The sequence below is a fragment of the Adelges cooleyi genome, unplaced genomic scaffold (assembly GCF_023614345.1).
Source record: "Adelges cooleyi isolate 19-005CV unplaced genomic scaffold, UGA_ACOO_1.1 ACOO_flye_CR_arks_rails_tigmint_CR_PRNA_21, whole genome shotgun sequence".
NCBI lineage: Eukaryota > Metazoa > Arthropoda > Insecta > Hemiptera > Adelgidae > Adelges > Adelges cooleyi.
In genome coordinates this window covers 3,657,877-3,685,713 of record NW_026095871.1, presented here as the reverse complement: position 1 = coordinate 3,685,713, position 27,837 = coordinate 3,657,877, and the positions used below count along the sequence as shown (strand labels likewise).

Sequence of the window (27,837 nt, the reverse complement as noted above, 5' to 3'; positions counted from 1 at the left end):
AATTAATTGTTTTGCCTGTACTGTTACCGTTATGTGATGTGATGGCAAAGAGCAGTGAAAACCCCATTGCGGTGCGTCTTAAGTGTATCGATACGAATGATACGCCGAGGGTAGCTTTTACTTTTTGGTTTTTCGACATTTTATGAGTTCGAGTTTGCAGTAGGCCGCAATAATGTAAAAATGCCGCCTCCGCCGCTCCGGTATGATATTATGAGCCTTTCGGATGGCATCTATTAAAAAATAAAAAGCCCATTTTATTGCTCTCGCCAGACGATCAACAAAACTTCACGTGAAGTTGTTCTTTTTCCTTTTTCTTTTACTTTTTTTTCGTAGACGTATTTTTCTCCGGGACGTTTATTACACGAAGTGGGCAAATGCGATTTTCTAGCTGAACGATTAAATTGCGCACCTCTATGTCTCGCCCCTCTGAGCCGCAGCGACGTCAATGCTGGCTTGGCGGACGTGCATATACTGTAGGATATGTAAGTATATATATATATATATATATATATATATTTATACTTACACATAAGCTAGCCGAGTCTAAACATAATCCGACGCCGTGTTGTACCGTCTTGTATTGCAACTCTTCAGGAAAGTTTCGCGAGCACCCATATATTATTAGTTTGCTCACAATGCACCGGCAGGACTTTTTATGTCCACATAAATTACGCAATAAATATGTTTTGGCGGCAAAAACCGCCGTCGTGGCAGAGTGCCTCCCCGGCCCCGACTTCAACCCACCCACCCCCAGTGAGTACACCATGGTTGCACCAAAAAAGACGACTGTTCCGTGTGTGTGTATATGTTTTCTCATAGTCTGAGAAGAATTATATAACGCCGTCCCATAAAACACTGTCCGAAACTGGAACATGGCCTATACGAAAATTTATGCTATTTTTTTTCTTTCACTCTTCTGTTTAAGACGTAGATAAACTGCTTCGGCCCCCGCCCCCAATGAATACGGTTGCTTTTAATGAAATTCTTTTGATCGACATCCGTTGTTCGCCGGACCTCCTGGCCACGCGCAATAATGTAATATTGTTATGCTAAACGGTCATCACATCGTTTTCTGACGTTTCTCCATTTCGCCCGTACGGCAACGTAATAATATATGTAATTTTTTATTGTAAAACAACGACCCTACTCACGTGCCCATCAACCGGCCCGCAAAACATTTGCCTATATTATTCTTTATGGTCGATTTTTTATTATGTTATTGTTGCCACAAATTGTCGGTGCGTTATTGGCACACGCCAGGATTGAAATCTCTGAAAGATGCACTCCTAGTTTTGCAATCTGTACACAGGGAAAGAATTCAGAACGTGCACAATTAACATTGACAAACTTAAAGTCCAAATAGGTATTCTGTATTACAATTGCTTATACAGTTCTTCAATGCCTCTCTACATTGCTCTAATCTCACGCCTAACACTTTTGTACTGATCTCACCCAAAACTACATACTAGGTAATTCGCAAACAATAGATAAAAAGGTATGTCCTGTTCATTAAATACTAAGGAAAATCTTAATACAACCTTAGTTCATACCATTGATGAACTGCTACTCTTATTGAAATTTCTTATCTTTTTCAACGCACCCACGTCTTAAAATACTCATTTTTAGCTCATTATTATAAACTCTTGGAAATTCAAATAAATACTTTATTTTTTGAAACTGCCAAAAGTCTATAAAAAAACATAATTTGTTTTTATTTTTTTCCCTACAGTTCTCAATTTTCTTGACTTACTTGTTAATTTAACAATTTTTTTTTCCGAGCATAAATAGAAAAACCTCTTGAAAAAAGTAGTTTTGTACATTTTAAAAGTTAAAAAAGTTTTTGAAACCGTATGGTTGGTTTTTTGTTTTCTACCTGCGTGTGTCACTTTGCTATTCTTACCAGACACTCGAAGAAACAAATTAAAACTTAACCAACGCGCATGGGTTCCGAAACGGATATCTGGTGACCACGACTGAGGTCTCGGGGAAATAAAGGACCCTATCCATTGTTCTCCAACTGTTCAGCCGAATTTCGATAATAGAAAGGACAAAAAAATAAAAATGGGCAACAAGTCTACCCGGTAGTTGTCCCGTTTCCTCAACACAATCAACGACTTTCGTAAGGTAGCTTTAACGTTTTTCCTAAAAATAAATTGATTTTGCACCTTCAATAGAAACGCGATAGGTACGAGCATTGTGCTTAACAAAAGTTGGTTGGAAACGGTTTTATTATTATTATTATTTTTCACAAATTTGAATACAATATAATTTGAACAGCTTCTCAGCTCCGCACCGAAGCTAAAATAACCACACCACCAACCAACAATGTATGCACATAATATATACACGATAGAAAAAATTACAAATGTTATGAAATTTGTTTATGCCATTTTACAGCTAATTTTTAACATACAAATAACTTTAAAAAAAGCAGACACATTAAAAAAAGCTAATTTTCTTGCTAAAATAGCAATATTCTACTTATTAGGTAATACCTAATCGTTGTTAAGCTCAAGCGCTGTATCAGTTGGATCAAGTGGATATATATTCTAGAAAACCTTATTTCGTCTATTACACATATATTTTTTAGTGCGTAGATTATTTTTTTGTTATTTAAAAAACACCTAGTTTTACCACACATGTTAATAGAAATTCGGAATTGTTTTTAAAACATAACTAAACATCGTTATAAATTGTTATCTGCTTTTAATTTACAGTAATACTTTCAGAAGAACTTCAAGCCGTTTATCTCGCTTAAAGGACAAAGGAAAACTGCTAGTAACTAATTCATTAATTCATTTATTATTTACTTCGAGAGCGAATGGGTCTACAGGGAATTCAGAAGTTTGACTGCCTGTAACGAAAAATTGTGGGTTTTTTAACTTTGCTCATTTTAGTAAGCATTCGCCGAAAGTATGACTTTTATAGCTTAATGAATAAAATATAGTTTTTTAACGATTTTCTATTGAAGAGTCATTTTTGAAATATCGGAACAATAGCGCCATAGAGCGGATGCTCTATCAGTTAGCTGGTGAAAGATTCTACAGTGAAGTGTCTTAAGAAAAAATTGACTGACGAAATGCTTAGAATGAAAATCCAATCGAAGTCGATTTAATACACGCAGCTATTGGAAGAAATATCTCCTGGCAGAAATGTAGGTATGGGCGATGCTACCAAATCATTGGCAATAATCATTATAACTCATTTTATGAATCCATAGAGGTACAAAAGTTTATCTTTTCCTATTCAAACAGAACAAAAAAAAATCTTCATTATGGATGTCATTCAAAAAATAAACACACACACACATATATATGTGTGTATATATATATATATATATATATATATACAGAACGATTGGTGAATGGGTTTATAAAAATTAAATCTGAAAATCTAAATGTGTTTAAACAATGAATGATTTTCCCGGATAGTAAAAACAAAGTTTGCGGTGAAAAAAAAAAAATATATATAATGTGTAATGTAAAACGAGATCTCGCGCATATTTTGCTAACGTTAAAGTTCATATATCCACGTCGGCGACAGTTTAGTTGTGTCGCAAATAGAATGCTCGGTGAAAAAGTATCGTCTTTAACCGCGCGAGGGGTCGTCTTCATAAAAAAAAAAAAAATAAATAAAATAAAATAACAGTAAAAGCTCGTTGCTCGTAAAAATGGCATGTACTCGATTTATCATCCAGCCCGTTGTTATTCCAATTGCCGTATAAAAACTTTGTAAAACTCAGGTATATATATATATACACACAACTGCGAAGACAACGTTAAATGTTGAAAAATGATGGTGACAAAAAGCTCCTAAAACCTAGCAGACGCTTTGATACGGCGTTTTCTCACACGTCCTTCCGGGCACATTAGGTTCTTACTTGCATTGAATAATCCCTTTTTTTGAAAATCGACGAATTCTATGATAAATCGATTATGTATGGACCGCGTTTGTCTACACAGAAAACGATTAATTTTCCATTTCGTTCAACGCCGCAGAAGAAGCGCATAACCTTCTCGGACTCATTTATATAAATCTTACACACGGTGCCTCGTCACTACCGTTCGGTAAAGTTCCTAATGGAAATTTAAACAGAGCTAACTATAAATTGTTTTCTTACACCTACCTCTATCAGACCAATGACATGTAGTGCACGGATGTGGGAAGATGACTTTTTTTGTAATCTAACATCTGTGAACGATACCTATGCTATATAAATCGTAGCGTCATGATGTTATTGTATGATCATTTAAATCGTTGAATCTGACGTAGATCCTGACCGTTACAAAAGCTATATTGCTTTTATTTGATTTACAAAATAAAAATATAGTACAACAATAGCTGAAAAATCAGCATTCCATCCGATAACTCGTGTGATAAGTAAAAAAGGGTGCAAATAATAACAATAATGTTATGAGGAAATATATTTTGCGTTTTGCAAAACTCTTTTAAACTCGTTTACAGCCAGGACGTCAAGAGCATGTTGGTTAGGCCACGAATACCCCGGGCCAATATTAGTCAAGTATTTACATCACGTGTCTCGCTGCAGCAAACAATATATTTACATTTTACAATAACGCGGTGTATATACGAGACTTTTCTCACAGTTGTGAGTTTTCAAACTAATAACGGCGAGACAACGCCGACGGTTTCCATTTAGGTCGGTCGAGGAAAACGCGCCGGATAGACTTTTCGGTAAATGACGTTTGGAAAAAAAAAATGAAAAAATACATATTATGTAATTCTACTTTTTTAAATAGCACTTTTCAAGTTTTGACTTTCGGGGAAAAGTCAACAACCAGAAGTTTTCACCACAAAATGAAGCAAAAGTAAAGAAAAACAATTATTACTGATTATATTTTTATTATTATATTATATTATTTCTTTCTTTGCATCACAAAAGCATAATTTTTTAACGAATAAATTAATAAATAATTAATAATTACTACTAAATAATAATTACAAGCATGAATAAAATTACATATTTTTTATCTATTTATAAATAATAACGAATTTAATAGTGAATACAATTGTTTTTTACTACATTATATTTTTAATGGCCGTTTATTTCGAATTTATGTAAATATTAAGGATAGTTTAAAAAAACTGAAAGTATAAATTAAAGTTAGTTAATACTACAAATCATAGTACATACTGTTGTCAGTTATATATAATATAATGAGATCCGTTTAACGTAGGCTACTCGTTTTTTCAGGAAACTATTGCTAATTTTAGTTTTTTCAAAAACGTTTTAGTTTGTGTTTATTTTATGAGTTAGCATAATAAACCCAAGTAGTTACTATTTACCCAATAATTACTTTTTAAAGCTCTATGAAAAAAATGTATTTGATCAAGAATAAATTACTAACAATAAGAATGTTGACAACTATTATTTTAAATAATTACTATTGGAGTTTTTAACATAGCTATTTAAAAGCTTAGGTTAAACAAGAAGTACGACGAGTAGTATGCGCGTATACAATTAATATTGCGCTGTCCTCCTTTTTCCCTATTTCGCTACACTTTTAATAGCTCAGTTTAAAAAGCTAAACTTTGAGAGTAATTATTAAAAACTGGTTATCGACCAGTCAAAAAGTAAGTTATTCTTGTTTTTAAAAGTTTATAAAATATGTATGATACCATTTAAGTTTTAAAAGTTTGTAGTGCTCTGAAAAAGACTAAAAGATATAAATATTTATAAAATACATAATCATGTAAAATAATATATATCGCTACAAAGTTGATATAACATTAAAAAAATGAGTGGCTCACGTTAAATATGGATAATCTTGTAATACAGCGTTGTGCGAATAATAACAGTGTAGTTTGTACCAACTACACTTACAATTTAAGTACAGTTTAACATATCTGTTCGATGTTTAAACTTTAAGTGTACCTTAAAGTGTAAGTCGTGCAAACAGCACAATATTAATATCTATAAAATTATTTTTTGTAATAAGTTGTCAGTATTTTTATTATATTGAGAATTGGTTTAGTTATTGCTATATTGACTAAATTTTAGTTGTTGACATATCGTTTATAATTAAACAACATTAAACAAAAAAAAAACTATTAGCCATTTTGACTAATCGTTAAAAAATACAATATTACTGTTATTTTCAAAAATAACGTATCTTAAGTTAAATTTGATCTCCTTCTGTTTAAATGTAAACAATCAGAAATATCAAAAAAAATCATAAGAAGTCAATATCAACAGATGACAATATTATCTAAATAATAAATCATTATTGCAATTATTTTAAGCTTGCCTTTAGTTTTTTTTTTTTAACTTTCCTAAATAATGTTTGACTACAGAGTTTACAAAAAACAAATGTGTTATACCTAGGGCTATGCTACCTCCAGTCTTATTTACAGACCGTAATATGCGATCGTGAAGTATTGATCGTTTTTGTTTCATGATCTTTCAATATTATTATATTTCGATCGAAAAAACCTCTGACGTTTGCGCGGTTTCATGGTATATCTATACGTTTCGGGAATTTTTTTAATTAAACTCAGTTATAATATATTCTACCGATACGATGATAACGATAATAATAATAATAGTAATAATGTAGTTCGGCGGTTAAAACAACAAAAATAAGCAGCAACGTAGTAAGTTCGTTGAAAATAAAATATATTATGTACATCACATGGTTTTGTATACGATTGAATCGCGTTGGGGATTTCTTTGCATTAAAACTTTCTGGTAGTTTTGAAAATGCACGAACACGACTGGGTCGTTGTTTATGCTGTCTTAGAATAATAGTCTGCCTTGGAGCATAAAGCTGGGAATTTCCACCGGTGGCCCAATCGCGCTGTTTGACGGCTGATTGCACACATAACGTCTAAGATCTCATTGGATTGAACCGGCTATACATATACAAGTATCTCGTAATACTGATTAAACACACACACATACAAGTATTACACCGGCGTTTTTATGTGCATACGAGAAACGTGAGTTGGGGCCGGCCAAGTTTTATCCGTTGTAACGTTTGATGTAAATAATATGCTTACCAAATGTTTCGGGGAAGAGCCTCCCCGCCAAAAAAAAAAAGCTAGCACAGTGAGTCGGAGAGGTTACAATTTTTTGGGACTAACTGAACCGCTTCGATAAGATAAACAGCTGTAGACGGTAAATTCGAAGCAAATTTTAATTTTAATTTCTTCTATGAATACAGTTTTTTTGTTAACCAATAGCTTTTATTATACAGATATTGTTAATTTGGCCAACATCTTAATAGAAACCGGGCAAACGGTTTCGAAATGATCTTGTTTGGCAGATGATAAATTACAGGATTATACTGGCGGTTGGGCTATTATTACCAACAAGCAAAACTCGTTATTAGTGAATAGGCTTTTATACACATTCCCGACGGGGAAAAAGGCCACAAATAAATTGCAGACATCAATAAAAACATAATCCCGTGCCTTTTGAGAACAAGGGTATAAGAATGCCGAGTTTAAGTAGTGAGTACAGAGTACTCGATGATAAATCATTTTAAAACTTAAGTTTATTCCAACTATACTATGCGCATAATCTAATGTTTTTTTTTGTATTATTTAAACCTCACAGTAGAATAATAATACTAGATTAATAACTGTCAACTGCATCAATAAATATAATTATAATACAAGCTAAATTAAACTAAATCTTGGAGAAATCTTGTGGTAAGTGGGAACCCATAGATGTAGAATGCATAAGTAAAACTAAAGTTTCACAAATTTTAGCATTTTAATTTAAAATTTAATTAGTATACAGGAATTGTAATTGTTTTCTTCGGTTTTCTCAAATCAAACCTATTATTTCCAGATTTAGCACAGATTTACCACTTAAAGTCTGCTTAATATTTAAATATATAGAATATAAAAAAAACTTTGAAGTTATAATTGATGAAACTTTCATGGATTGTTAGATTCAACGTTGATTTTTTTGGCTCTGTCCAAGTGGTCATTTAATAAGACTGGATGTTTTGGACAATTATCGGTTTCCATCTTTAAATTAATAGTTACAGTTATTAGCTAGGTACTCCTCTATCACATACTAAATCCATGCCATGCAACTATGATTACAACTTACAAGTTACAATTGCAACCGTGTACAACCCGTTTGCTCAACATGATTATAAACACACGGAGCACATGAAATTAATAGCGCGTTTTACGATCTAAGAATGCACAACATGCTAATGGACGGAATTTGGCGTACTCTGGTAAAAGTTTTTTTTTTTTTGATACAAACAAGGTGCTGTAAAGTTTCGAAAGACGTTGTTCAGGCATTGCTAAAAGCTTAAAAGCCATTTCCTCGACTTGGTTTTATCGCCTCGCGTACTCGGAACAACCGTGCGACGGTTTACGCTAAAACTAACGCATAATACACTGTACAATATTAATTTCTAAGTACAGGTAAGTACTGCAGTCGTTTCGGCGTTGACACCCGCGGCTATAAAATTACAAGGGACGAGTTACGCGGATAATAATAATTATATTAGCGCTTATCCGAAGTCCAGATGACTTCACTCGAGTGAGTGGAATATTGACCGTTTTAATCGAGCGTGTAATATGGTGTAGTATGAAGAAAAAAAACGTTAACTGTATATTATACTAAATTATTCTTCGGATTTGTTCGCCCTCGACCTGCAGACTTCCCGACAGATGGCCGTAAGCGATTTCGGTAGTAACATACATATCTATAATACGGTACACGTGCGTGTCAAAAATACAAATTATATCATTAACGCGTTTATCGTTGCGGTGTATAATATACAAAAAGCACCTTTTCCCCTGTTTTGAATACGTGTAAACCCCCATGCCGACATGCCATAAATAAAGATTGAAACGCTCGCTACATATTGATACGCGGTGGTTGTGATTTTCAAAAGAAAAGAGACCATCATTCCATGTATAGTAACGGCTGACCGGCACGTGCTAGTAGATCCGACGAAACGCATCTCGTTTAAGGGTTATGCGCCGATATAATATATTATAATAGTAATAATATAATATGTGTAATAATGTTTTGTCGGCTATAAAGCTCGGTCCAACGAATTTCAACGGTTCGTTTGCAAGGAAAATAATAATCGACCATCGAAATTTTTCGTCTTCCATTTTAAATTTTACTCGAATAATATTATTTTTCGCTGCGCCACACAAGATTTTCAGAATTTTACCATACCGACATTTTCCTTAAACCAATATTGTTTTAACTAAAAAATAAATTTCCATATTATAACAATCTTTATTTCATATTTATTAATTCATCGCAAACCGTGTTCGTGGTAGCCCAAGTTTAAACGAAGTTGTTTTTTTATGTACTATAATATGATTGATTGACTTATTTAAATAATAATACAGTTTCCAGTAAATAATTCTTAAATTATTAGTATTTAAAGTTATAGACGAATGGATGAGTAGTGGCTAAAAATAACTTCATAGTATACTTCTCCAAACGCATTTAAACGTTAATAGTGCTCAAGAAGTATTTTATCAAGACTGGTTGGTAGTTATCGACTAGCCATTATTTACGCTACAGAATTTTGACCTTGATGGAAAGTTTAGGCAGATTTTGGAAAATTTACTTTCGATAATTTATAGTTCTAATAAAAAACAAGTTAAATAATTTTCAAACATAACAATGTTTAATAAATAATAATTATTCAAACACAATAATGCGCCTACAGTAGGCAGTCATATAATTACTAGTAAAGCCCAATTTTAGCAAAAAAAAAATTTGAATCAAGAGTATTTTTAATTTAAAAAAAAGTCTACTATATAAGTCGCTATTTTACTTATCAATGTTTCTTTAAAACTACCCTTAAAAATATTTTGAAATTGATCAATACAATTTTTTTTTATAATCTAATATCAAAAGTTTGTAAATGAAATTTTTTTAGCAAAAACAAGTCGTTATTTCTTTTGTTCTAATTAACTTTGTTATTTCACAATACAACTTTACGCAAATTTTAAAAATATTTATTTTAAGTAATAAAAGTATATCGATCTATGCCTTGTCTGTACAATGTAATATCCGAAAATTGTACACTAAAAATAATGCTTCGATGGAATATCATATTATTATATTAATTATTGTGTTTAGTACGAATCAACCGATGTCTTTTTCAACTTTGAACTCCAAATAAATTAAATATCTTAAGTTTGCCTTTGCACCTTTGCAAGAAAAGTATTTGTGCGCAGTATGAATTGTTAATAATTCCAGAAGCGCTCGAAAAGTCACCAACTTTACGCAATACTTTGCGCATAACAAATAGCATTCGTTAACACCTGGTGTATACACCTTTGAGAGAACTTAAGAATTAAGACTTATGAATAAATATTATATTATATTTAGCTCGAATAACAAGTTTTAATTTTCAAATTTTAATATAAAAACCTATAAAGCAGATTTTTGTTTCGTTACACTTAATTTTATCTTGCGCGGTGTATAACCGCCGTGGAGTGTCTGAGCACTTCGTTTAAGTTATAGTTGAACGAAATTAATAACATTACTTTAAATTATATTAAACCGCCCAGCTAACCGGATTTAATTTTAGCAGGAAAATCTAAAAGAAAAAAATCGTATAAATAATCCGTCTTTTGGACGGATACAAGTTTAGGTACGGATTTAATCTGTACTAAACGCGTTTAACATTGTTATTCATTTTTTAAAGTAAAACAAAAATACTTACTAGCATTCAGTGACACTCATGGTTACTTTCAATACTGTTTTTTCAATGAAATTATGACATAACTTTTTAAAGTTAATAACAAATGAAAAAGTACAACAAATCTTAAATACCAGACATTCTTCATTATCCTTATGTGGGATAGTACACAGAACACAAAACTATACAGACTTTACCATCAATGTATATAATTATATAAACATATCGCTTTAATGGTACCAGTAAAGTATTTTTATATTTAATTTTAATTTTAATGAACATACTTGTTTGCACTTGATCCACTCGCAAAGGCCTAAATGACCAATCCTAGTAAAAAAAAAAAAAAAACAATAGATGTGATCGCCTAATCCAATGACAACTAGGCACTAACAACAAGATAATAATTTATATTGTTCTTGTACTCCTCACAAAAGAGGTACAATACATACGGTATGTACGACTTTGGCTTATGTATGATAATTTCAGACTACCAGTTTTATGTTTTATTTTTACTGTCAGTATGCGAGCAGAATATCTGATCTCCGATTCCCCACCGTTATGTGTTCTTGTGCACGTTAGAACCCAGGTGGCCGAGCATAATCTTGCCAAGTCGGCCCCAATCAATTATTCAAGATCATCGGCCGCGCCCGAATGTCACATGACGTGACCGCAAGCACACTTGACGTTTTTGTTTGCCCGTAAATAAACATCCAACGCCTTATTTTTTTCTTTCTTTTGTTCCATTATATAAGTACCCCGAAACACCTTTACACAAAGAAGTCGATACGCAAGTGTATTAATAAACACGAAACCGTCCATGTGCATATAATATTATGTACACACTTGAGTTACACCGTTTTACGCCGCAGTTCAGAGAAATAAGTATTAGATTGAACTTTGAACTTCGGTTGGGATCGGTTAGACTGACTGTAAGCAAACGCTAATATTTTCAAAACTGCTGTAAAAAAAATTGCTTACACAATTATGATTATTAACAATAATGTGTAATAGGTATTCATATTATAGTCTTAACGTTTTTGTTAGAGGCGAACATGGTGACCTATTTAGCTTTAGCCTTTTTACGAATGGCTCTGGCTTTCGTGGAAAGCGGTTTACATTAAACAGATCACCTTATACGAATATGTTACGTATATAAAATGTATTTTTTAGGAGAAAATGTCAAAAGTAGTAAAATCGCAAGTTGACTTGCAGGTCTCCAGTGAGAGTACTGGATTTGCTTATTCCCGTTCTAACGTGATAGATGTGACGCGCAAAGGAAATTTTAAAGTATCGTATATATGTAAGCGGTAGGCTTTAAAGTTTACAACTTTTACCTTTACCTTTTATCATGGTAAAGGGTTTTATCCTTTAACAGGGTATACAAACCTTTAAAATAAAGACTTTTATATAACGCCAACAAAAAATTTAATCATGCGTGTATTATCTGGTTTTTTATTTTACTAAAAAAGCTTTATAAAAAGAACTCTATCACAGTATGTTTTTATGTTAATTGAATGGATCATATAGGGCTAAAATTTTAATTTTAATATTATAGTGAATTAATAACATAAAAGTATATACTCCACTTATAAACATTGAAAAAATATTTTAATATACATTTTTTATTACAAAACATTTTTTTTTTAACTAATTGATTTATAATACTGTTTATAAAACTATATTATAAAAAGTTTTACAGTGTAAATCCTATCAGTTTAAAGTGTATATTACATTTTGTATTATTACTTAATTTTTACGACATGGCCAAACTTCTCTAAATATTTTTTCATCTAACAATCATGTAAACTGTAAACAATGTATATTTATTTTATAGATTAAACCAGTTTCAATAATTTCAACTTTCTAGTAAGTATGATTTATTATTATTATGTATAAATTAATACTTTTATATTACATTCAATGAAGGAGAAAACCGCTGGAACAATGAATAATGTTAAATAAACACTTTGTTACGCTAACAAAACTTAATGTATTGAATTGGTTATCCTTATTCATAAAGTTATTACAATAAATGTTATGTTTGTAACTCAACGGACAACGGCTATACTAAGTTCAGTTAGTAAATTTAATACACCAATCTCTTATTTTTTGCCATCCGAAATACAAAATTAACCTATCTACATTCGACTGGACACAGCTGAGACATGAATATGTACTTATCATTGCTAAGATGCTTATGTATCAATTTAGTGTTTAATTTAGGAATATCTGCATTTGTGTGCGTTATAGTTGACTTCAAAATATGCCTCATTCGTCATTAAAGAAAATGTATGCCCGTTAAATCAAAATTCAGACATTTCAGTATCAATTTGTAAAATTTTCTAACTTTTGTATAAATAATAATTGCTAAACGATTCAAAATAAGTAGAATTCCTGTAATATATTTTACAGGTACTTTAAAAAGGTAGTTGTCATAAAAATTAAAAGTACTCTAATTCCACAATTTACACTATGCACCACGAGGGCCGAGAAAAATTAACATGGAGTTTTGTGGTAAAGCATTTTAAGTATAAATATGTAGTGGTCGGAGACACAATTAATAATAAGTGTGTATTCATTTTTAATTATAATTCTGAATAATAAAGAAAAGTTGTTTTCTTATTCATACGCTAACATGTTTTAAGCTTGACACATTGTCATACATTATTAATCAGCTAACAAAAAATATTCTTTTGCTTTTAACATAAAATTGATTTTAGATTATTTTGTACTCATCCTTTGTATTGTTTAGTACCCGTATGTGGACTTGTTTGAATTATTTTTTACTATATTTTCAATATGATTAAAATACATTCATTGCTCTATGCCTCTATCAGTGTTCTTTTAATTGCAATTAACAAAATAATGTATTCATTATTTTGTATACAGTAATATATTTTACTACCTACTTGTTGTCTGTTGATTCATTCACGCATGGCAACCTAGAAATGTAATACAGTGTAATATTTTTTTATTACAGGGTTTTCTTTAAGAATAAATTGTTGACTATTTTGGAGAACATTTTATATGTTGTAGCTAAACTTTATGTAAACTCAAAACTACGATCGAAAAAAGTGAATTAAAGAATGTTTTCATCTCTTATAGAGAAAAGAGCTTTAGATAATTGTTTGGTTTGTTAACGTATATCGACAGTAGTCGATTTCAAAGGGGAAGCGGTGAAATGTATACATTGTTTGCCTCATAAGATACTATTTGTGATCCATATCTACATTTGCTACACGAAGAAATCCGATCACCGGCATAGGATATAGGTATAAGAAAATATTATTAAGAATGAAATAAAAATAAGAATAACACAACGGAAATAAACTTTTCTATTGTAAAACGGCAGGCAATATGATAGCTGTTTACACGCGTTTAGTTTTTTTATATTATTAACATAAGTATACTAAAAATATAAATATTAAATCATATTTATCGAAAAATTCAATATAATATTAACGATATCGGGTTTTTTTTTAGAGGATTTAACACATTATAATATAATAAAATATAATATTAATATGTTCTTACCGCGTAACACCTACTATCTACATGCATATTGTATACGAAGTACATAAATATTATATTTCATTGTATTGACCTTTAATAATACAGATAAAAAACCTAACACTCGATAAAGCAATTGCGCGACGGCGTGTTCAATGTATATGTAAATACAAGACAAAATGATATCGACGCGCTGTTATCGAGTATAGAATTTTAATATTATATTTCGGAAATCTATAGAAACTACTACCTTTGTACAACCACTTTGAAGTCATTGAACATTTTTCACATGCGCGTTTAGCATGCCAAAAGCCGCTTTTGTGTTAGAATTGGCCTTAGCCGGTGTGCATGCATGTTATTATTATGTACTCTCCGGTTGTAACGCGTATTGATATTACACACATACACACACACATAAAGAACAGATCTCCCCCTACCCCGGAGGCGAGTCGACCTGAGAGTATAATAATAAGTCTGCAAGAAACCGTTTTATGAATATTTCATACATGACATTCTACGGCAAGCTTGTCATTTTTAATGTACGTAGGTAGCGCACCGCGAGTGCTTCAAAGGGATATAATAAAAGGAACACGCCCACGCCAGATAGAGAGAGAGAGAGAAATGAAAAATAAAGATAAAACGAAAGCCGGTAGTAATATAGTACAACATGCAGTCGCGATATAATTTTATTGAGATTTCGGGACAGATTTAGAGAAGAGTGGATGTAATACCGTCGCAGAGTAGCTGCCGTATACGCCAACCAACAACAATGGCCGTTATACTCGCAGAGCATGCTTTACAGTTGGATATATATATATATATATATTGCACCCATCTGATTGTACGTCACGTGCTTGTCGTAACTTTTGATGTAATCGGAATGACATTAATATTAGATGATAACGGGATGCGTGCAAACATGTGTTTTTACTATTACATACAAAGTACGGGGGAAGGGGCTGCTTGAATAGAAATTTAAATTATTATTACGCTTTCCATTGGCCGACACGCGGTACACATGTTGTAGCCAACTGCCGTCGGTTGGTCTTCTTCGCAAAAGTCAACGGACAGTAGTAGGTACTACAGTAGACACTAATTCTAAAAATCACCACCGATAACAATAATAATATACCTTTATTATATTCATAGATCATACTTAGTGGTGCTTGAGTGCAAATATAGTTGTAAGTATAATTTAAATATTCATATACATAACACTAAAATATGGTCTTAGTGAAATATTTTAGTAAGAAAATCGTAAAATGTAATATTCATAAATACGGAAAACACGTTAGGTTAGAAAATTGCTAGGTATGATCAGTAAAATCTTAGCAAGGCAAATCTTAGAAAGTTCCTGGCGTTCACTTTCAAATATTTTTATTGACACTTTTCAAATGCAAATGTTTGTACAAACGTTAAATAATTTATTTGATACTTTGTAAAAAATGGATGATTATTTCAATATTGATGACAACTATGAATATTTAAATCAACTGGTACAAATCAGAGTGCAAAAAACATAAAAAAAAAAGGAATAGAATAGACCCTGTTAATTTTCATTCAGATGATGAGGTTTTAGTAGGTTCAGATTTATCAAAAGATTTTTTTTTAATTTTTCGATGCTCATGGTATTTACTGAACAAGAGCTTCAACCCCAAACAGATATATGAGAAGATTACCTGTAAGTAAAATATGGAGACTTCTCACTGCAATGAAATCTTATATTTTACTTAGTAAGTATACCTGTACTTAGTTTCACATAAGTATATTCTATGAGTACAGCTAAAGTTTCTCTGTCGCCTAATGGACAAGGCTAATGATATTGTTTTTTTATTGTATATCCGCGTTGTAATGTCTAGCCTCTAGTAGTTAGAGGTTTAGGAAAAATAATTACAGTCCCTACGACTTTATTTTGGGCTGTTATTAAACGTATACCATTAATTAATGTATAATAGTATAAACATTGGGGAAATCTAAGCAAGTATGTCTTTCTTATACAAATAATAAGCATAAGTAACAAGTAACAATAGCATTTATCTTGATGGAGTGTAAAAGTTGTAAATTAGCAAAAATTATCTGTTCATTGTGTGTGTTACATTGTGGAAAATATTGCATTTGTTAAAAACAACATGAATACAAGCGTCTGTTAAAGTTAACAGGATTTGTACTGATTGTAAGAAATTTGTTTTCGCAGAGATGATGAGAGATAGATGGCGTGTTAATGCAAGGAAGTCCAAAGCAGAAAGTTGGCGAAATCGGATGGCTGCTGACAAAATTAACTGCGCCCCGGGGTACCATCAGTCTGTTAGCAACGGTTCTCGCATATATTATTATCAAACCGTGTATAACCGTGGCAATACAATTAAGTTGCACGTGCCGTTCACATAAGTGGGATAAACATTGTTTTTTAATTTTATGTATCTTAATATTATAGAGTAGGTGTCGCTTAAAATACATACGGTTGCAACGTTAAGACTATTACTATCATAAATAATTATTGTAACAGAATTTGTATGCACTTTATTTAAAAATTAAAATTTCGATAACGTTTTTATGTACGTTGGCTATAATAAAATAACAATAGTAATAAAATTATAGAACTTTATTTATATAAAATGCTAATGTTGGTATTTTATTGCTAATTAAAGTATATTGTTAAATTTAGTCAATCGTCCGAGCGCCCTAAGCAGCTGTGTAGCGATATTGCCTATACCCATTGCCGTCTGTCACAATTTTTATAATTGGATTCATAATTACAATGTTGAATAAACATTTTAGAATTGATTAGGATTTTCTTTTAATTTTCAAAATACAAATTCGTTTTCAATAAATAATATTAATATTAAAGATAACTATACACAGTGTGTTTCACAAATTCAATCATCTACTAGAGTAGTTGAGATTTTTGGAATCCGGGTTTTACAACATTGTCAATCAAATTATAATCTAAAAAATATAACATTTTTTTGACAGTGCTGATTGGCCAGTAACACTTTTAATATGCAGTTTACCAAATATTATTTTTGAAGTATAACTATGTGATGCATATTGATCCTTAAAATATCATTATAATATACAAACTTACCCTCTCTGTTTACTGAAGAGTACAACTAACGCAGAAGCTCACTTTGCTGCTTTGATCACCAGATAGAGCTCGTTGAATATTTTTTAAAATTAAGATCATACGTATGAAAACAAATTGATTGGGTTATAAAATATATTACAAGGAGCGTGCTTTTAAAATAATACTGTGGTAGAATGACACAAGGGAATAAGTTCTAATTACAATTTCGATTAAATATCAGGTTGGACGTTTTACAAACGACTTTATTTAGTTTTGTCAAAACGAAATTGAACCACGCTATGAACGCTAAATCATACTCGCTTGGTAAAATAAAAGTACATAAGGATAGCTTCTGTCCAAACGCCACAGAACTATTAACGGAAAAATAGTGTAACACTAAAATGTATTTTCAATTTAACAACTTCAAAAACATTGTTAATACTTGTTTGATATGAAACCAAATATAGGTAATAGATAGGTTTGTTATATTAATTATCACAGTGTGAAACTTCTTGTGAGAAGAATAGATTAATTAAAATACTTGAATTAATGATTAGGCGTTGTGTTGGCTGATCCAAGTTGTGCACATATTAAACATATGCCAAAATGATATGTAAATGCCTAAAAATAAAATGGTATATTTTTATGCTCACAATTGAAAACACTTGGCTAGAGTATATAGTGTCATTTCAATTACCACACTTATTAGTTCCAAGCCGACATCGTAGAAACCCCAAGCAGATATTTTTATGTTAATACGATGAAGCACTTGATCCAAAAAATCAAACAGCTGCAATAATAATGTATTGTATAATAATTGCGAAATTTTCTTACTATGTGTGAGGTTGATAAGGAGCTTCTACTTCTGCATGAGTTTGGTCGAAAACAACGTATTTAAATTTAAACCGTACTTTAAAATACACTTAAATTGGAGTATTCTTAGGAACGTACTTGGAAATTGTTTTAATTTATTTTATTTTATTACAGAAAAATTTTAAATGAAAATCGGTTTCCTCCATAACCTGGCATACTAGTCAAAGAACTCGAATTTCTTTAAATAATTTAAATCGGGCCATCTAAAGTAGTTGTAATTTGTCAGGTTTTGAGGTCTATAAATCACCAAAATGCCGTTTATTCATTGAAAAAAGTGTACGGGTTAAAAATAATATTTTGAAGCTTTTAAAAATTAATCTGTTAATAAATTAACATGGTCAAAATGTATCAAGGCCATATTTTTTCTTAAATATTGCCTAAGCAAAACTTCTTAAAACCCGTCCGTTTTCAATAAAATTTTAGCTTACGGTTAACTTTCATTGCATGATTGTCTATACAATAAAAATGCTTTTGTAGAAACCGCTCAAGGCAACCGTGTTAAAGGCGGTTTATAATAATAAAATACATTTTACCGGTTTTCTGTCGTACTCCGGAAACGAGCCGAAATCTTTTTCGAACATGATTAGAGCCGTTTCGCTGATCTATTAAATCAAAATATTACAACACAGTCGCGCTTAGACGGTCGTGTACATAGAAAGAAAAAACAAATATTGCTACTTCTCACTTTATTTATTAGCCGGTCCACTTGAAAGCAAATCCACCAGTACTGAGCCCAGAGTCCGATCCAAAAAAATATATGGTAACCGTTGCTGACGCTTATGATGCTTATGTCGATTTTATCGTTGTCCAAAACGGTGGTTATGATCTCGTTGAAAAAATATATCTGAGTGGTCAGTTTTTGGAACGTGGACAAAAACAAGCACAGACCGTACTCATCGTTAAACAACCGAACCAACCGGGTCAGCTGTCCGTGTGCTTGCGATATTTGTATTATTTTGTCCATTTCCAGTGTGCCATGTTCGACTATGCGTAGCTTACCGAGCGCAGTGTTCACTTTCTTGAACTCTTGTCTCAGCATGTTGCATATCACTGAAATCTGGAAGTCAACACTCGAGGGCAATCCGGTCCTGAGGAAAAGTAAAAAAGACGTCAGGGTGTTGTTGAGTTCTATTTTTTCCACTAGGTTTGACAACGAGTTGGAATTCTTATTGCTCGACACCACCACGCAAATGATCCAACCGATGCGTAAGCAAAATTCCTTCAAGGTGTCACCCGAATCGACTTTTTGGTTGCATGTCTTGTACAGTTCATTTGCGAAATTTCTAGTCGAACTTTTATTCCATACCCTGTAATAAGCAATATGATCGTTGTAAAGAAAGCTAGTGCACCGAAAGCTATTATACTGTGATTGTTGTCATCAATATAACATTGTTAAAAAATTTAATAAAAATCAAATAGATTTTTAACAATCACAGCAAGCGGTTAAGCGGTTTATAATACGCATTTATATATATTTTTTTTAATTTATAATTATGATAATGAAATTATGGATTTACAATACCTGCATTTAATGTTTTCCCAATATATTCATAAATAATCGTATGCAAGTCGTTCACTCACCTCGACAGTCCCAATGTTATGTTGTTAACGTGAATTAAGAACAATAGAAAAAACTGGGTCTTGGTTTTTAAACTTTCGCCAGCAATGTGCATTTGGGCCATAGAAATCATCGTTTTTGTATAAACGACCAAAATCGCTAACGTAAATACTATACCGAAGTGGTTAGTTGTATAAAGATTGCTGTTTTTATCAAATGTTATGTGCCAAGTTCCCGCCAAGTAGCTGTAAACGGCCAAAAGGGGTATCATTATTATATCTCAAAAATTCTTTTATAAAATGTTCAAACACGAATAGGTCTCTAACACGTAGGAAGTACTCTACAGTTGTCGTTGGACACTGAATGTCATCCGAAGTACACAAGTTCCAACACTCGAACACCGTCTATTGTCTGGAAACCACGCCCTAATAGTAACACCTAACATTTATAATAAACGAATGCCCGTTAACTTAAATGCTATAATTTACGTCGTGCCATTACCCAAATATTAGAATATTCCTCGAAATTGCTTTTACACGACATTGAAAAGTTTCTATCGCAGCACTTTTAAACCCAAAATATATACTTACCTTTGTGAGTACATAATTTATACCACAATGGTATAGTTATGGAAAACGTCGATTTTGAGACAGCTTTGTTTTTTTAAAAAGCTTAATGGAAACATGTACGATTTGAATACGTAAATAAAATACTCAAATGCTTTTAAAATGTTAGGCGGACACAAAATATTTCCATAAATATGTATAGCATTAAAAATGTATTAATAGTTTCTATTACATATATTGTATGCTTACCAAAGAACGCCATTAAAAAAATTGGATTGTCTTTATAATATAATTTATATTGTATAAATAATTTACCATGTTATTTAAATCAAAGAATATGAATTACATTAAATACATTTAATCAATTAAATTCGTTAAAATTAAAAATATTATCTTTTTCTTATCTAACATTCATTTATCTCAACGAAAAACTGACAAATAATGTAATAACTAATAACTAATATATAGAAAAAAATTGGCAAACTTCATAGTAATTTAATAAGAACGATTACTGCACACTTAGTTATTTAGCTATAGTTTTTTTTTATAGTGCTGACAAACGGACAAAATTGTCCAAGCCCACAGACAGCTGTCCCGGTTGGTTTGGTTGTTCGACAAAGAACATGAGCTGTCCTTGTTTTTTCTACGTTTCAAAAGCTGACCAGTCAAATATATTTTTTTAACCAATATGAAAAACGATAAAATCGAAATCAGTATCATAGCATCAGCAACGGTTACCATACGCCATAATATGGTAATATATTGTGACAATGTCTTATTAAATAAGTATTATATTATATAGGATATTATAATTATTATATGGTTTTCTATTATTATAACGACTTAATAATTTATTATTTTTAAAAATGTTAACAATTATGATTATAGTTGTAGCGTTCTTATTAAAATATCAATAAGTCAGCGACCATTGCATAACCATCACGTCGGTTCTGGAAGAAGTCCAATGTTCATGGCTCTTTTAAATTTATACAAATATAATCGGACTACATCACCTGAAAATCAACAACATAACATAAATATAATGTATTAATTACTACAAAAATATCAAAATGTTTCATTGTTCCCAAAACAGGAAGTAAATAAAATGTTGCAAAATTATTATACATTTTTTGGCCATAAACAATCTTTACAATCTATACAATCTTTTACTTTATTGTAGAATCCAGAGGAAATAAAACTAAAAACACTCTACTTAATATATTGCAAGCGAAGTTGATTATTCATTAATTAGGTTGGGTTGGGATAGCTGATAGGTTAGACTTGGTTAAAATAACTAAGTAATGAAATAGGAATAAAATACTGTAAAACCACTATCTTCTTAACTTAAACTATATTACACATATTTAAAAATTATATTTACCTTCCAATTCTCCGAACTCTGTCATAATAGTTTCGAGGTTAGTTTTAGACATTTTTGTTCCATAATGTCTAATCAAGTCTTCGCGAATAATATATCCTCTGTTTTTGTCTTGTGGAAGTATTTTCTCAAATATCTCATGCATCGCCTAAATATTTTTTTAAACTTATACAACCATTTGGACAGTATAACTATAGCTGATTAAAAAAAGGAACCGACACATTGGATAATCTGAACTCCTATCGATAAAAAGTGTAGCACTTGTAGGCTTTATAGGCAAGAGTGTCGTTCGTATTCAATTATTAGTGAATATCAATTAAAGATTATTCCACAAGTTTTGTCAATACTACCCTAATAATACATTTTGAGTGTACACATTTATATTATCACATAATTGTAAACATTACCTTTATAGAACATCTTGGTATGCGACCTTCAATCACGGCCTTTGCAAAATGGTGAAAATACATTCTGTATTCATAGTTGGCTAAAATCCACGAAATTATAACAACATATGAAATTTAAAAAATAATGTATTCATAAAATATTTCATTTTTCTACAATAAAAACTTTTAGTGCTTAAGAGCTTGTGTTTCTGAATTATTATGTACTAAAACAATTGCATAACGGTTACCTTTATTTATCTGATGTTTGGATCCGTAATGTGACATCACGAGCAAGAATTCATCGCGGTCCACGTACCCAAAATTACTAACCAAATCATCGAGGAGAATATAGTCACGGTAGTCAGGTTTTATCCCGGTCCACATATTATTTATATGCTATATAATATACAGTAATAATATAAAATTATAATGTGATTCGTTTATTTATTTTTTTAAAACGCACATTTTTACTCTTATACTATCAAAAGTTATAAAATGAACATCCAAAGAGCGTCAAATGTATGTCAGCAAAATACAAAACTAGTACTTCAAAAATGTGTATTCTAAATGCTTAGTTTACAGAACATTCATTAATATTAAAAATATATATATATGTTTAACTTTAATAATGATAATAATAATAATTGTGTTTTAAATATTATGCGTAAGTTATTCTTCGCAAAATTATAATTACCTCTTTAGTGATAGAATTTACCATCGGAAAATAATAAGTTAAACATAATAAAATAATGTATTTTGTATATATTTGTAAACACATAATTTTTCGTTGTAATAAATGATACACGACTTGTAACTAAATGAAGTGAACGGTTTAAATTATTTGTATTCTAAATAATAGCTAGATTTACAGTAAATCGAATCAGAAACATATTCAATTTAACATATATTTTTGTCAGTCATTCATACTATAAATACAGACAAATGTAATATAAAAAACGAACTATTTGTTCAGCATGACATTATTACGCTATTCGTTTTAATAGAAAATCGTTATATTGGACATTTTTCACACATCTCGTGTCATATTGATTGGATTGGTGTACTTACAGACGCGATAAGTCAATATTTACTTACAGTCTTATAAATAACATCCGTATTTTTTTTATTACCACTAACGTCTGGTGTTCTTATAATTTTCCTTCCTTCCCTTCCCTCTATCTATAATCTCGATGGCAACGACGCAAAATTGTTGTATGTATTCAGCCCTATAGTATGTGCTTGTATTTCAATAATAATTTATTTTATGCTATCATTGTGGATATAAAGAAAGAGAGAGGGGTCTTGGGTAGGTTAAATTCTTATTAAATTTCTTTTATTCTAAAAATTAGTATAAAAAATTAGAAGTGTTACCATCGAATAATAGTAAAAATTATAAAAAAATAATTAAATTTAAATCTTGTTTAAACATGAGCACAGAGAATATTAAAATTTAGGTTAGTGTTACTCACAAACCGTTGTTACCCTTGAACAACCTTTGCCAAAAAATAAAACTAGAAATATTTTTTTATTTAGTGTTTTTTTCAAGTCGCGTTTTCATACTGGTTTGGCGGCTAAAGTTAATTTTACAGCTCATTATGGCGGACATTTTAAAATAACTCCTTCATTGTTATTTTCTTTACATTGTGTAATATTAACTAAAAAAAAAACCAATATGAATTTTGCACGTCTCTCCAATGCATCAAAACAAAGAATTGCGTCTAATGTTGAGCTGATTAAATCGAGTTGAAAGTCAAAGTGTATTATGGTTACAATATTCGATAGACACAGCCTAGTCTAGGTATATTTATAGTCCGCAGAGGACACTTGAAGAATTTGTGGAATGAATAGTGACGTCACACCTGTGCGGTTGTAGTAAAACCGTAAACTATTTACCACTCAATATAACTAGGTATCTACCGGGAGCTTAATTTAATTTCTAATTTTTATTATACTAGTTTACAAGGGGCCCCTACATCCGAGTAGTTTTGGTCAACAAACCTAATAAATTATAAATTAAAAATAACTTTTAATCTATGCTATCGTCGTTGCTTTGTAAATGTTATGGAAAACTTTCAAAAATAAATTCTGAGTACCTACTTATAAAAACGTTCTGTTTGAAGTATAAAGTTAAGTTTAAAAAAAATTAAACACAAAAATAGAAACTTTTTTTCTGCGTACGTATTATAATATTATGAGTTTACAAATTGTAATGTAATGAAAAATTGCCTATACAATGCGCCTTAATAGAAGCTAATGTAGAGGCTCTTTAACTAGGTACATTGACGATGGTTTTTTTGCTATTATTCTGTTTAAAAAAATCCACCCATTACACTTGGACGGTAATGGTATCACATATTCCAATATATTGTTTTGTTAAATGCAAATTGAAGTTAATAAAAAAAAAAACTTCTTGGCCGCGTTGTGCAATTGTGCAGCTTGCGACCTACACGTGTCTATATAGACAGGGACACTGGGTCATTTTTTTTCTGGCTAAAACCCTAAGTCCCGTCCCGAAATAAACGTATACGGCAACTGTCTACACAAATAATTACACTACAATGTTTATACGCGATTGCTGTGGGCAAATACTGAAATACGGTTCACCTGAAGGATATAATTAACGTGTGGTGCACGCCACGGGCTTTATCCAAAAGCGGATAATACAAAAATAACCTATTCACGACCAGGTAAGACATTTTTAAAAATATAACGATATTAATGATGCGTTGCTTTTCTTTTTCAGAAAATTGCTTTGGATTTTTTTATTTCATCACAGGCCACACCCCAATCGAATTTTACATTCATTCTTATTTACAGTTTGAACATTCTGTAATGGATGCGTTCACGTTAATTTCATAAGTGAAAACATTTAAAAAAAAAATGTATTATAATTGAAAAAACTTCAATTTATAAAATGATTCCTCGTGTACATTATATAAATAAAATAAAAACACATAAAAGATATTATAGTATGATTATCTCCAACGTTTATAATGGTTAAGATTCGGGAATAATAATAATAGTTTTAAAAAAAAGTACAAATTCATAGTAATACACATTGTAATTTACTTTCAAATACCACTCAACATGTAAAGCATTCATATTAAGTACTATTCACTTCAGTCAAAAATGATGTAAATCTATATACATCCCATAGGAAAGACACTCCGAGAACACGTTTATATAAAAATTGAAAAAATCTCTCAAACTAAAAAAAAATGTTCAAAACTTCTTCCACGTTTGCTATTATTAACGTTGGGGTTTCCCAAACGATAAATTGTTCGAATGAAAAAAATGCGTAGTTGTGCGGTTTAAATTTGATATTTAATTTGAACAAATCAAAAAACCAACTTCCGACTTCTATCGATCACACAGTAAAAGATTGTAATTTACAAAAATAACAAATCTGAACATTACAAATATATATATAAATATTATTATGTTAAATTTCGTGATATTGCTCAGAAGTGATACGATATAATAGTTAACTATAGAAAATGTTGGAAAACGTTTTAAAGACATTTTATTAAAATTTAATTCTATAAAGATTTTTCTTAGTTGGTTAACTTTCCGAAAGAATAATTAGTAATCAATTCGGAGAGGAAAAAAACGATTAAATTATTTAATAAAGTACAATAGACAATCGTATTATGATTTAAGTTTATAATATATTCGTACATTTTTTTTACTATTCTCGAATATTTATTGAAAAAATCTTAAAATAGAAAAAAAAGCGTACAAAGAAAAAAAAAGTTAGACCGTTAAGCGGAATTTCGAAAAACAACATATCATTATCATATATTATTATAATATAAATATAAATATATATATCAAATACTTAATTAATTAGTTTCCAACATTTCCACATTAATGCGTTAATTAATTCACAGGCAGAGTCGAACAATATTTTCCGTCCTTGACGTTATCATCACATGCGTTCGTTTCCGAGTAATATTATAGTAGGTAATAGTAATAATAAATCATAAATGAAAACGTTACAAATAGTATGATTTAAATACCATACACAGATACTATATAAACGTATACTAACATAGTACTATTATTATTATTATAATTGTATTACATATTATTATTTTCTATTATGGTACAATATAAACGTTTTCTTCGATTCAATCGAATCCCCAGTACAATACATTTTTTGTCGCGGTAAATAAATATAAAATAAATAACAAAACAAAAAAAAAAATTAAAATAAATAAATAAATATAAGTAATATAATATATTATTATATAATCACAGAAAGATTGTAGAGGAGGTTTTCGTATAATATTTTATTTTATAAGCTGTTGAAAAAATATATAGTTTACCTATTTGGCGAATTCGTACAATGAAAATATTATTATGTTTGAGCGTGCGTCAACTCCAAAACAAAAACGGTTTGCGTGAAAAACTGGTAAAAACACATACAATTTTTTTTTTTTTGTGTTTTTTTTATTCCCCGTCTTCGTTTACCAGTCACAGTTGTCCAAATATAGTTGGCGTGTGTTATTTTGTGTGCAATGTGTGTTTGGGTACCAGTACAATATATATATATATATAACTTGTCACAAGCAACATAAAGTTTGCTACATAATATTATATACTATTATTACAATACATTATTATAAAAAAAAAAAAACGATTTTCATAATTAATATATTATTATGTAGATATAATATGTATATGTGTATAAAGAGGAACTATGTGACATTTATATTTTATGTCATCAATTTTTATATGTATGTTTTTTTTTTTTTAATATACATATAATATAATATATTCATAGAAAAGTCATTATTGTTATTTTTTTTTTATATAATACAAATTGTAGAGTTTTTATATATACTTATAAATACAAACATATAGGTACAAACATAATAATTAATATAGCTCTGAAAAATCATTTTGTATCGCGAGACGTCGGGATCTCGCCAACAACGCACACGGTCGAAGGCACAGCGTTCTTCTTTTAAACATTTTTTTTTTTTTTGTTTTTAATTATTTTTAGTTTATGCGTTTTTAGGATTATTTTACATATAATATAATATGCTGTTATAATATATATATATATATTTATATATTCGGATAAAAAAAAATGTGTGTCTGTGTAAGCGTGTATCCGGTCACTTGTTATTGTATCACACAACACCTGCACTTGGGTTTTTTCTTCAATACTACATGCTCCACCTGGGATGGTTCGTTCCCGTTTATCACAGTTCCTGTAAGCAATACCAAAAAAAATATTATGAATAAAAGGGCCTGTGTAGTAGTTATGATTTTAGTAAACTATACCAAAAATAAGTGTATCATATAAAAAACGCCACGATTAATGAGTCTATAGATGCCGTGATGAGGTTTCGATTGAAAAAAGAAGACATGTAGAAGAAGCACTGCATTGAATTATTATTCTTTAGTAACGGACGGATGATTAACCGTATAAGGTCAAAATAAACAAACTCCGAGACACGTACTAATTTGGTCTTTCGGTACGATAATAGTACAAAAAAAAAATACCCCGAAGGCCTTGGAACTTATAATTTCATTTTTAGAGAGAAAATTAAACGAACAATTCATATGCAAGGCAGGAACGTTGGTAATACACATTGTATGAAAAAACTAACGCCGTAACACGCTGTTCATCATAATAAAACGGGAATAATATTTTTGATTCGGTGAGAAGTAAACCAAACTATTCTTGTAGAATTTCAACAACAGTCAAGAATATATATAGTATGACAAGCTCATATTTCGAACGTGTAAAAGATTGGGACGGATTGCGAGAACGAGAAAATAATAACAGCTAAAAAGTCAATGGCCAAGAAGAAGAAGCCGCGGCTT

The 27,837-nt window shown here is 30.6% G+C and overlaps 2 protein-coding genes and 1 long non-coding RNA gene across 3 annotated transcripts in view; all 3 read right to left on the bottom strand.

Annotated features, from left to right (window-relative positions):
• Nucleotides 1-17,792: 17,792 nt before the first annotated feature.
• On the bottom strand, nucleotides 17,793-18,674 carry LOC126834547 (uncharacterized). The gene is made up of 3 exons (XR_007685082.1): nucleotides 18,645-18,674; nucleotides 17,936-18,028; nucleotides 17,793-17,859 (listed from the first exon to the last, which is right to left on the bottom strand). It is a non-coding gene; the product is annotated as an uncharacterized LOC126834547 (long non-coding RNA).
• A 2,500-nt stretch (nucleotides 18,675-21,174) lies between these two features.
• Nucleotides 21,175-22,910, bottom strand: LOC126834887 (uncharacterized). The gene is made up of 5 exons (XM_050567097.1): nucleotides 22,694-22,910; nucleotides 22,248-22,395; nucleotides 22,021-22,100; nucleotides 21,617-21,761; nucleotides 21,175-21,248 (listed from the first exon to the last, which is right to left on the bottom strand). The coding sequence occupies exons 1-5, from the start codon at nucleotides 22,775-22,777 to the stop codon at nucleotides 21,175-21,177; spliced, it is 531 nt and encodes a 176-aa protein (XP_050423054.1). The 5' UTR covers nucleotides 22,778-22,910.
• Nucleotides 22,911-25,041: 2,131 nt separating this feature from the next.
• LOC126834538 (uncharacterized) overlaps nucleotides 25,042-27,837 on the bottom strand; it is a 38,717-nt gene continuing 35,921 nt past the window's right edge. The window contains exon 6 of the mRNA XM_050566543.1: nucleotides 25,042-27,218. Coding sequence (XP_050422500.1) covers nucleotides 27,130-27,218 — 89 coding nt within the window. The 3' untranslated portion in view covers nucleotides 25,042-27,129. The remainder of the gene's footprint in view (nucleotides 27,219-27,837) is intronic.

Coding starts and splice junctions, on each gene's coding strand:
- LOC126834887 (XM_050567097.1), bottom strand. CDS start 22,777: ATGTGTTTACAAATATATACAAAATACATTATTTTATTATGTTTAACT. Junction 21,762..22,020: donor TACCAAGATGTTCTATAAAG/GTAATGTTTACA, acceptor AAAAATATTTAG/GCGATGCATGAGATATTTGA. Junction 21,249..21,616: donor AGAGTTCGGAGAATTGGAAG/GTAAATATAATT, acceptor GTTGATTTTCAG/GTGATGTAGTCCGATTATAT.